Below are 12,736 nucleotides of genomic sequence, written 5' to 3'. Positions count from 1 at the left end.
TTCTGTATGACACCATCATTTAACATCAGCCACTGATGAATAGTGAATGGAAACAGAGATCCGATTCTAAAAGCCTGACCTGCAGAAATGATTTAGAGAGGTCTTCAGCGTTTGAAGTGCTAGCTTTCCCTTCACCGTGGGAAACATTGAGATGGAAACGCTGGGGCATCCAGAACATCTAAGAGTATATCACACAACCATGCGAGAAGTCAAGACGAACATCAGCTGTACAAAATATGGATGAAAATGAAACATCATATTTATTTACATCACATTTTAATTTTAATTTAATTATAATTAATTAAAATATGATGTGTAATAAGAAAATATATATATATATATATATATATATATATATATATATATATATATATAGGCATATAATTTAATAGCAGTGTTCTGCTGACTGTCAGACCTGCACACTCAGCACAGTCAGTGTCCTCAGCTTGCTGTGCCTTGCGAAATATTGCCATGACCATAATTAAAAACTGTCCTTTAAAATTAATCACATATTATGAGAGTTGCTTTAATCAATTTGCAAACATCAAATTACTGTCTCCAGCATATGTTCCTCAAAATGGCTATAGCCATCATTATATCTTTCTTTTTAATTATTTTTTTTTTAGATACCCAATTAAATTTCTGGAAATCGGATGGGTCATAACTCCACTTACTGTCCTGAAACACAATTATCAGATCAGTCATCTTCTATGAAATGCCTCTCAGCGGCAGCCATAGAGCAGCCCATCCAAACAGTCAATCTGATTCATGTCTCCAGTCTGTCGCAGTTAATCCAAACTTCACTTTATATGACACATTTATCCCAAAGTGAACATGAGACTGCACTCACAACTTATTTTACTTTTATAAAGTCACATATTTTTGCAGAATGGGATATAATTTGAGGTAAAAGTACATATGATGGAGCCAGGTGACTAGAAGGAATAAGCAAAAAACTGGTGGCCTCGATGATGTCACCAATAAAAGAAAGTTGTTCGAGATAATGGGATGTTAGCTTTATTTTATTTATTAAGTTTATTTATTTTTTAATGTGGACTGATGTATCATTCATAATAATACATTCATACAGTACCTACATACATATACACACACACATACATACTACATACATATACAGTGCCCTCCATAAGAATTGGAACAGGAAAGATTTTATTATTGGGTGAATGAACACAAAGATGTTTTACCAGCTAAGAAGATCAGCACTTTTAGAGTTTCTATCTCCCTATCTGATGTGAGCAGAAGTATTGGAACAGTTGCCTCACAGGTCTTTCTATGTGTTCAGCTGTGTCCTGTTGCATTCATTCTTCAGATATTAAAAGCAGGGAATGTCTCTTATCAGTTATATCCATTGCGTCTGCATTCTAAGTCTTGCATTCGACGATGACACACACAAACCAGGATGATGAAGAGGAAGCCGACTCTTAAAGAAAAGCAAGCAATCTGGATGCTAAAAGAAAAGAGGAAGTCAATTAGAACTATAGGGAAAACAAAGGGCATGTAGAAATCAAGAGTTTGCAAACTACCGGCGACATCAGCAACCAACGATGACCTGATTGGCTGAGAAAAACAACAGTAGTTGAAGACAGACAAATCATAAAAGCTGTGAAATTAACCCTTTTTTTACAGACCCACATGTCTGTAAAATCACCAACAATCTTCAGAAAGCTGAGGTGGTGCTCTGTCAATCTACAGTCCGCAAGAGAATTTGACACAGAGTTACAGAAGCTACACAGCAAGATGCAAACCTCTGATCAGCACCAAAAATAGAAAGGCAAGATTCTTCACAAATGTCAGCCAGAGTTGATGAACCGATGAGATAAAGATTAACCTTTATCTAAGTGATTGGAAAGCAAAAGTGTGGAGATTAAAGAGAACTGCAAATGATCCTAAGCATACAACCTCATCTGTAATTTGGTGGAGGTGGCATCATGGCATGGTCTCTAGAACATGACCTCTTCATTTTAATGATGACAATGTATGATGGCAGTAGCAGAATGAATTTGGAAGGGTACAAAATCATCTTGGCTACCAATATTCAAGAAAATGCCCAAACTCATTAGAAAGCACTTCATATTAGATCAGGACAATGACCCAAAACACCCTGCCAGTTCAGTCAAGGACTTTATCAGGGCAAAGAAATGTAAAGTCTTAGTTTGCCCAAATCAATCTCCAGATTTAAATCCGATTGAACATTAATTTCACCAGCTGAAGAGGAGACTAAAGACAGAAACTCCCCAAAACAAGCAACAGTTGGAATTGGCTGCATTAAAGGATGGGGAAAAGCATTTCAAAGCATAAGACCAAGAGTCTGGTGAAGTCTATGGGTTGCAGACTCACTGCTCTGATTGCATGGAAGGGATCTGTAACTAAATATTCGCTTTTAATATTTTACATCTGCCTTAAATTCAACTGTTCCAATACTTATGCTCACATCAAATAGTGGGAACTTTAAAAGTGTTGTCCTTTTTATTTGGTAAAACATGTATTTCTTGAAAGACCAAATAATAAAATGTGACATTCTGTAGTTCATTCTGTAATCATATTTGCAAATGTCTTGACTCAACAGCAGAGAAAGCAATTTTGTCTTTATGGTTCCAATACTTATGGAGGGCTCTCTCTCTCTCTCTCTCTCTCTCTCTCTCTCGCTCTCTCTCTGTACATACATATATATATATATGTATATATATATTTATATATATGTATATATATATATATATATATATATATATATATATATATATATATATATATATATATATATATATATATACACACACATACATACACACACACACACACAAACAGTATATATTTAAAAAATATTTACATGTATATATTTATATTCCTATAATTTAATTTATATGTAAATACATTTAATATATAAACAACATATTTTTCTTAAATATATATACATGCACGTTTGTGTGTTTACATACAGTATATGTAATACAATATACAAAGTACACACATATTCTGTAAACAAATACTTTTATTTTGGATGCGATTATTCATGATTAATCATTTGACAGCACTAATAAATACACTTCCTGAAAGTGAACTATATTTATTTTATTTGATGGAATAAAATGCAATGTCTATGCTGATGTCTTGTTTTTTAATGTTTCTCCAACAACAAAAAACAAAAAAACACCAAGTCTAAACAGCTGACATTAAGTCAGACAGTATTGACAGCTCATTACGTGTCAAATTTTAGATGAGGAAATAAATTACCCACTAAAAATGTTCCATGGTTGCTGCAACTCCCTGTAGAACTCACTAAAACCCAAACGTTGCTTCAGAGTTAACGCTTCGAAACAAAAGTGACTAAATTAAAACTAATCAGAATGTAGCACTCGGCATAATCAGGGTCGGCACCAGAGCGCACAAAGTGAGGGGGCAGGCGAAACTTTTTTGGGGGGTGCATTTTTTTTCTTTTCTTGGGGGGACGGGACTACTTTTGGGACTACTTTAATGTTTTCTTAAAAGTAATTTTCAGATGCATTGAAAAAAATGGGATAAACACAAACATGAAACTTATACATTAGATTATTTTATTTACATGTATAATTTAATAACATATAGTTTAATAACTAAAATTTAATAACTAAAATCATGGCATCCACTACAGAGACAGCACCAGAGTTGAGGGGGCACAGAGACCAAGGTGGTCAGCCCACCACCCCAGACTCTGTACTTAATTAAACAAACTTCCACTGTTCCAATTTCAAAGCCTCTTGTTTATCTTAATCCACGTGTTTCCTTGCAAAAAATGTCAATAGTTGATTAAGTTCAGAGGAGAAAGAATTGCAAAGTAAAGGAAGTGGAGAATTTCATTCGGCACTTTGAAATTGCAATGCTAAGGTGATTAAAGGTGCAATCTTTGAGATGCAAATGAGATCCCCTTTGAAGATTATCCTTCAGTTGGCAAAAGACACCTCTGCTTTGAGAGGGACACCATCTGAAAATGTCCTACCAGTGTCATTGGCAATCTGGGAAAATGGATAAGTTTCACTCACTTTCTGTCTGGAGCAAAAACATTACTCATCAGCACTGCTGGTCGAAGCTCAGATTCAGCGTGACATTTCTTTTATGTTACACATGTAGCTGTCAGGGATTCCACTAGGCAGTTATGACATTTCAGAGACGGCGTTACTCAGAATGACCCGGGCTCTAATTTACTGACTGAGAACGTAATTAAGCTTCGCTCCGTCTTCGAATCCCAGAGCTCGTCTGAGCTGCTAATTGGCATGAATTAGCTGTGAACAGAGGGAGTGTTTCTACCCATTCCCCACTCTTTTCTCTCCTTTTTTTTTTTTTTTTCACGTCCTCGCTCTCGTCTAACTCACATTACAGGACCCAGAGAGGGCCCACTTGAATTGGCTCCACAGTCTAATGGTCTGCCAGGTTCCTGACATCGGCTGTGAATATTCGTACAGACTTTTTAATCAAGAGACTCTCGGGCTGCTGCCCATTGCTAAAAGTACATGTACCAAAACATCTGGCCTGCCAGCTGCGCTTGTACGCGCTGCTCGTAATGAAATGTCTGATTTTCTGATCCATTAGTCCAAATCTATACACTTTTAGAAGCTCATGCGTCCTGCATATTGTCCGACATGCTCTTCAAACACCAACAGGGATGCGGTTTACTCTGACATTGGCCCATCGACTAGGTTTGGAAACACAATAACTTCAAATGATGTGTTGCTGACAATAAAAAAAAACTATTTTAGTAAGAAGAAGTTGTTTTTGCTTTTGTTTTCAAAATGTAAATGTTGAATCTACAATTTAATTAGTATTTACTTTTTCCATTGTGTCTGTATACACCTTTTTTCTTTTTTAAAGAAAAATATATATAAGAGTTACACATTAAATATTTATAATTGTATTTATTTGATCATTTTGAAAATATCTGTTATTTTCATTTGTTTTATTTTTAGATTATTTAGATTATTATTTAAATATTTGTAGTCATTTAGTTTTATTTATATATATATATATATATATATATATATATATCCACACATACAAACACACACACACACACACACACACACACACACAAACATATATAAATCGTATTTAAATACATGTAAATATTTCTTAAATGCATTCATGCATGTGTGTTTATTTATATATACATATAAATATACACAGTACACACTTTTCAGATAAGGAATTTAAGAATAAATTATGGAAACAGTTACAGTTTCTATTTGGTTGCTGAAGTATTGAATATATACCCATGCAACAACAAACATTTCTCTAGAAATACATCCATTTGTTATTCTTTTGAGAATTGAAGGCCATTCCATGCAATACTGTCTTGAAAGAAGAAAGCAAACTGCATCTAACCAGCACAGGGAGAGGAGACATGGACGTCCCAGATGCACAACAACAATACTAGCAGTACATCAGAGCCTCTAGTCTGAAACAGACCCCTGACTGGCACTTGGCTGGCAGCTTCATTGAAGAGTACAAACTAAACATCAGCAGTCAACACAAGACTCCCAACTTTTAAGCAGAATGTCAGAGAAGATCTAACACTGACACATAAGAACAAAACAGTAGATTGAGCTAAATAACAGAAACTGGATGGCAAACAATTACTATGGATGGATAAATCCAAGTCTAAGGTCTTGATAGTCAACCCTGAAGAAATAATAGGGCTGTTCTCACCTTATGTCCACCTGTTAGCTGGCACAGATCCTGCCTCTGTTTTATTTGAGCTACAAGTCCCATTTTGACAGGAAATAAGGACTTAAACTTAATAAAACGTCTCCCTCAAGAGCTGACATTCTCATATCAGACCTTATTCCTCAACCATTAGCACTTTCCAAAAACATTTTCTTACTTGCAGAACCTTGGTCCATGCAGTCCATGGTCAAGAGTAATTCGGCACCCTGTCCTTTATTAAAGGACTGCCAGACCTCCCAGAATGTTTGCAAATGTCACTGCGTTAGAATCACTCTACTTTGACTAAATACCATCTGCCAGTATCTCTAATGTTACCAAGTCTGGCTGTGTATAACACTACTGGTTGCTAGCTGCTAGCTGAGTACCAAACCAAGTCCCTTTAACCTGTTAGCCAGCACCCCCCATTATGGGACTCACAGCTGAAAGTGCTCTACCAAACTTATAATTGTAACAGTTTCCTACTTCAGTGTGTTACATACATAATTTTGGTGTCTTTGGAAAGAAGACCCTTTGGGCTCAAAAATATTAAAAGTTATAGACACTGAAGTGCCTTGAGTTTTTTTTTTACCGCACTTAAATATTTTTTTATTTGATATAAAAATACATGAAATGAGTCCTGGAGCAATCTAGAAAAGTAATGGGTTGAAAGCCACATGTCTCATGAGTTTCTATTTCAAATCTGAAAAAGATATCATGAAAAATGAGACTCCTGAAAATATTTTTATGAGACTATGTCTACACCCCCCACCCCCCAAATATACAAAAATATATTTCCCAATAGTACTGAAGGCTTCTACAAACTATTTAGTCAGTAAACATACCACTGCATAGTTTTTTTCAATTATAAAACACTAGACAGAAACTTAGACATCATATAAGTGATTTATTTGAGCACTAGAAAAATACAATAAGAATAATTGGAGTAAGAAAAATAAGAATAATAAGAAAAATAAAAAAAGATTTAACTTTGTTTGCCAATTACAGAAAATCATGAAATTGCTAGAAATACAGCATTAACAATGAATTATGATGCAAATAAGTGCTGATGTGCTGATGGCCACTTATACAGATGGTAATAACCAGGGTTCGAAATGACTTAGGACTCTTGGGGGGTCCCCTAAAATTTTATTAATTAGCAAACAAATGTATGATCAAAAAAGAGAGAGGTAACCGAAGCCCTCGCCCCGCTGCGCTGCAAATATCTAGATACTTACATCCCTGACCCACCCATACAGACACAGAGTAAAATGAAATTCTAAAAAACTATCTATCACTTCTTTTTGCTTTACTACTCCTTCCAATACTTCCCGAAAAAACAATTTCACCTGATGATTTGAGTAGCTTTTTTTGTAAAGCACTTTGACTTCTTTTTTCGGACACATCGTTCATTTTTTTTTTCGTTCAAACACCGATAAGAAAGACAAGGGAATTCGGTGTTCATGAACTTCTGTCTGCGACTTTGTGGCTCTGTGCGCCGACAGACAGACCAGTCTACATTTGGATGTTTAACATAAATATATAGCCTACAGATACAGCAAAGACAACGTCGGCAGTATTGACGGCAAAATAGGCTACAGCATATTTCGTTCTGTATTGACAGGAAGTTTTTTAAAGTAGAATTTGATGAGAATTTGATGCAGTTGCAGATACCATAGAGATTAAAAGAAACACATAGGCGGGAGGTGCCGAAAAGCGCGCTGTTTTTGCATCCCTGATATCTACAATTTCCCCCAACAACAGCCATGTTATCACATAAGCACAATTTACCCTTGAAAAAAAGTTGGTGATCTTTCCTTTTCCTCTTTTTCTCTCCATATGCAGGATGCTAAATTAAGAAAAAAAAAATTAGCTTCCTATATTGCTTACCAAGCTCTCATGTGCAGTCATGCTCAAATCACATTCACTTTAATCAACTCACAGACTTGAATTATGTCCTGGTTATCTTTCGTAATGACTGACTGGACAAGTAACGTTAGGTTGTTAAGCTAGCTTTGAATAACTAGTCTAGCTGCTAGGTCTGCTGTTAGCTAGCAGATCATTTGGCTTCATACACATAAGTTACAGCTAGCAAGAAACATTGACAAACGTACTCTTCTACATTACACTGGGTATCTCTAGTTAATGCAACTTTTGATCTTGAACTCCTAATATTTTACTATAAGAAATTATGGAGATATAAACACAATCGAAGCACTTACAGGATTTTCATTCAGGATTTCACTCTTTATGATGTCTCTTTTTGCCGCATTCATCTAGTATGTGTCTGCGGGAGCACCACAACAATCTGTGACGCTGTATAGGAACTCAATCGGCTAATAGCTGCACTGATTGCTGCCTCGCGCTAGGAAATCAATTAATTACCGTTATAAATACAAAACTTCACTAAAACCTATAATTTTCACAATCATTTTTAATGTTAAAATATATTTGTCGGGGATCCCCCAAAATCCAAAAATGAATTCTTATGGGGGGTCCCTAATGACTTATGGAGGGTCCGAGACCCCCCCAGACCACCTTCATTTCGAACCCTGGTAATAACACAAATGTGCCAAAGTAAATAATCCACTCTCTCTATCACATAGACGCGTTCACTTTGATAGCCGTGATCATACAGTAATAGCGAGCTGATTTGGGCTGATTTGCACTCAAACAGATGGTAATCATGCAGATACATTCACATTCAACATAAAACACACTCTCACATATATAAAAATTGTTGAAAAATAAAACAAACAAAGAAAAGGGCGATCGCTATAAGTTCAACTATCTATAAAACTCTTTCGCCTATCTTTCATTCATTCTTTTTTCCGGTGGATCGCCTCATTCTGTTTGTGACACTGTACGCTGCAAAACCATGCCGTTATTTTTTACTACCAAGACGCAGTTTCCTTCCGTGAGTGATTCCATAACGGACGCAAACAGTTCTGTCGCTGAAGAACTGAAACGTAAGTAAACAAAGGAATTATGATCCATATTACAACGTTATTGCTTCGTTGGACTAAACGTGCTTCATGAGATGTCGTTCAGTGGACCCTTACCTTTCTAACTAAACCGGGATTTACAGCTGTGGATGTGTTTACGACTCGTTATTTCGACGGATCTGGTATGTACAGCGTTTCCTTTGTTCATGTTTGTATGTGTACTTCTTACACAAATGTAGCAAATACAGTCTTTATAAGCTTTCCATTGAAAAACAGCGATCTGTCGTCGATGCTTGAGGCTTAGATCTTTATAATGATACATAGATTGTCAAGATTAAATTTGTCCCATTACTTTTAATCTATTCATAAACGCTGTCACGTGCAAGTTGAAAGGCGTTGAGGACGAGGATGTCTTTGTGCTGGCTAAGAGGAACCGTTCACCCAAAAAATGAAAAATTGCTGAAAACAACTTTTGGAAAGTTTTCACTTATAAATGGTCTGCTGATTCAGATAAGATGACATTTCACTGGAGAAAGCAATGTTACAAGATGCTTCCCAAAACATTATTTGATGGACTGGAGTCATGGATTATTTGTGGATTATTGTGATGTTTTTATCAGCTGTTTGGACTCATTCTGATGGCACCCAGGACTGCATATATGTTCTCTCTGCTTCTTATAATGTACTGTTTTGCAAACCAAGCAAAAATTCTGCATTAAAGTATACTTAGAATTAAAAATGAAAAAGCAGAAACTTTTGAAAGTTTTTTCTCAATATAGCTAATACGCAGGTACTGTATCTAGGTTACGACTGGAGAACGGCATGTGGCTAAATAAGCAGGTTAATGAATAATTATTAAACTTCTAGATGGGGGAGAGGAGGAGTAGATAATGAATACCTGGGAAAACGAGGGATGGTCCCTCAGACAGCATCATTAGAGAAGACGACTATGGAAAGGCCAGATGGAGAACACCAAGGGACGGAAAGAAGGTCAGATTTAAGCTAGGTTTGAAACAGTGCACTTGCAGCTAAACAGCTTAAAAATACAATGTGATATGTTTCAGCCAAATTAAAACATTAGATTGTATAAAAATGATTGAAAGGGTCTTTGATTACACCGTATGTCTCAATATTTTGATGCTTAAAATACTCATCTCCATCTTTTGATGCCATGATGTATAGAAAGTACATACTACCATTCAAAAGTTTGGGGTCAGTGAGATTTTTTTTATGAAATTAATACTTCAAGACAGCAAGGACACATTAAATTGATCAGAAGTGACAGTAAAGACATTTATGATGTTACAAATTATTTCTATTTAAAATAAATACTTGTTAGTATGAATTATGTGACACTGATACTGGTGTAATGGCTGCTGAAAATTCTGATTTAATAATAAATTTAATTTTGCAATATGTCCAAATAAAAATAATTATTTGAAACTATACAAATATTTTACAATGTTACTATTAGGTTTTTTTTATGTATTTTAAACGCCCAACACCAAATATTGATTAGAATAGTAGAGTACACATATACATTTTTTTTTTTATAAAATTTTAATTACCACCTTCTTTCTGTCTTTACATTAATTGCATGCAAACAGCATTACATTTTGTGGTACAGTGAGCATTTAGCATGTGGTTGGAAACTGATTTTTGGTAGCCATGTTAGTGAATAAGTGCAATTATTGTGCCAAAATGGTGCATTCAAAAGTATTGGAACCCTATAGTGCCATTAATCAAATCTATAGAGAAGTAAAATGAATCATTAACAGGCTAACCTTGTAGATGCCTTGATTGCAGCCATTGTAAGTGCTTTCCATGGTGTAGCTTCGGAGGACTCCGATCTCCCTCCAAACGACCACCCGGGCTGTGGACGCGCGAGACTTTTCCACCAGATAATTGCAGTTGTTGAAGGAAAATGCAGGAGCTATTCGGCCCAGAGTTTTAGCGATGGTCTGTCAATACAAAAAATATATGAGCTTTGAAAAAGAACCATGTATTTCATTGTATTTGCATTTTATGCCAGTGTCTTCCATTCTAGTTTTATGTATATTTAGTTTAAGAGACTTCTTTGCATAGATGGCAGGCATCAGTCAGACAGCAGCTAGCGGTACAATATTTTCCACATTACAGAATCCACAGATTTACATATTACTTTAAAATATCCTTTTACACAATTCGTCACAGCCTGTATGTTGTGGAGAAACTTCCTTTGGCACTAAACTTCAAAAACTGGCTCAGAAATAAGTTTCATGAAGGAGGGAAACAACCGTGCCAATCAGAAAAGTATTGTCCCTGTATATATAATGAATGATACTGTAAAATAAGGACACTAAAACATATCATGCATTTTTGGCTCTTCCTGTGAGAGTAAAATAGATTATGGGGATACAGCAAAAGCTGTGAAACAGATTTTATTGCTGTAAGGTTGCTCTTTCATAGCTCAGGAGAAGTAATTGAGTTCTCAGTTGCATGACTTTGACGAATCAACTGTGTTTCAGAAGTTTCTCCTAAAATAGGAGCAATGCAAATAGAAAAAAAGTGACAATGAATGTACAGTAAGAATATAGAGCTGTCAAATTAATGTGCGTAACACTCTACCATTGAAAAAATTTGAAACAGATCATCCAGGAGAAACATTTGAGATATGATAGAGAGATCTCATTTGTGATTTTCTTTGTTATAGCAGTAATTGTACCCTGTATCCCGGGTCTTCTTTTAGGGAGGCCGTGTTAATGGGAGATCCAGATTGCCACAGGGTTTCCTTCATACTGCAGCCATACAGAAACACATTCTTCTTCCTGGAGTGACCATGGTAATCACAAAACACCTGTGGAATGTAATAAATTTATAGCGAAACTTCAAGATGGTATTTAAATAATGGCCAAGGACAAGGAGGTCACGTGTCAGGTGGAAACAAAGCCAGTAATGCAGCGTTAACTTTAGACTGAGCCAAACATAATTAATCTTGTGACACAACAGCCAGACATGTACAACAAGAGGAATAAAATGCTAGACAATGCATTGCGTTTTGACTCTAATTAAAATGTTGTCTCTTGACAGTGTAGCTGTTAATTGGAGACTTTTTGTAAAGGCTCAACAAGAGGGTTTCTTCCTCATTCGTTGCATTTTTTCCACTGTAATTTTTGGAGAAATGACAATGTTCCTTTGACCAGGTTCAGTGCATAATTATTACTGAGATTAAACATGAATTATGGTGTAATTGATATGTAAATCTGGCTAATTGTGTCAAAGTACTCCTGCTAGCACTATTGTTCTTTGGTTCTTCGCAACAGGACATTCCTGCTTGATTACAGGACCAACAATGATCATTTCCACGCTATTCTGAATAAAATGAATTAATTTCATTGCAAAAACTTTTTGAAGGTAGTACAGATGTAGCTTTCGAATGGCTAGCTTCGATTTAGGTCATGACATCCTAGATTGTTTGACCATTTTTACAAGCATTTTCTCTCAAAAGTGCTGGCAAACCTACTTCTGTTGTTTTGTTTTTTCCCCACTGACTTGCATAGATAGAGCAGTGGTCCATTACTCCATTTCCCAAGAAGTGTCTTTTGAAAAAGAACAGAGGGTGGATAGGGATGAGGTAAAAGATAGAAGTTCTTTAGTGCTCTAACAGCATCAGGAGAAGCTCAAAGGCACCAGTCCAGACTCTATAAATAGATATGACTAAAAATAAAAAAGCTCTTAATTCTGTTTGACGACGTGAACTAGAGGTTCACAAGGTTCTTCCGTGACTCCTTCTGCAAGTTACAAATATGCCAGTAGGTGACAGCAGTGATTGCCTTTATTTGCGACACATCAAATTATTTATTCAGCTAAGTCATTCAAAACCTCCATGTTATTCAGAAATGAGTGTATCATCGAATAATTTACTGATTCATTCAAAATGCGGATTTGTTTCATGGACAAAACAAGTGACTCTTTATGAATGAGTCATTGAAATATTTACCCATGTGATTAATTCAAAAACACTTAATTCTGGAACAAAACAAGTAAGTTTTTTTTAATGAATGAGTCACTGAATCATTTACACAATTGATTTGTTCAACTTTAAAATGCTGATTGATTCA

The 12,736-nt window shown here is 35.7% G+C and overlaps 1 protein-coding gene across 3 annotated transcripts in view; it reads right to left on the bottom strand.

Moving 5' to 3' along the window:
• LOC132125142 (cytosolic carboxypeptidase 4-like) overlaps positions 1-12,736 on the bottom strand; it is a 202,984-nt gene that overhangs the window by 27,310 nt on the left and 162,938 nt on the right. For all 3 annotated transcript variants that reach the window (XM_059536392.1, XM_059536391.1, XM_059536393.1), the window contains 2 exons: positions 11,341-11,472; positions 10,421-10,597 (listed from right to left, as the gene is read on the bottom strand). In XM_059536392.1, the coding sequence (XP_059392375.1) occupies positions 10,421-10,597; positions 11,341-11,472 (309 nt within the window). The remainder of the gene's footprint in view (positions 1-10,420; positions 10,598-11,340; positions 11,473-12,736) is intronic.

Source organism: Carassius carassius, chromosome 43 (genome assembly GCF_963082965.1).
Source record: "Carassius carassius chromosome 43, fCarCar2.1, whole genome shotgun sequence".
NCBI classification, from domain to species: Eukaryota; Metazoa; Chordata; class Actinopteri; order Cypriniformes; family Cyprinidae; genus Carassius; species Carassius carassius.
This window is presented reverse-complemented; position numbering and strand designations above follow the sequence as displayed.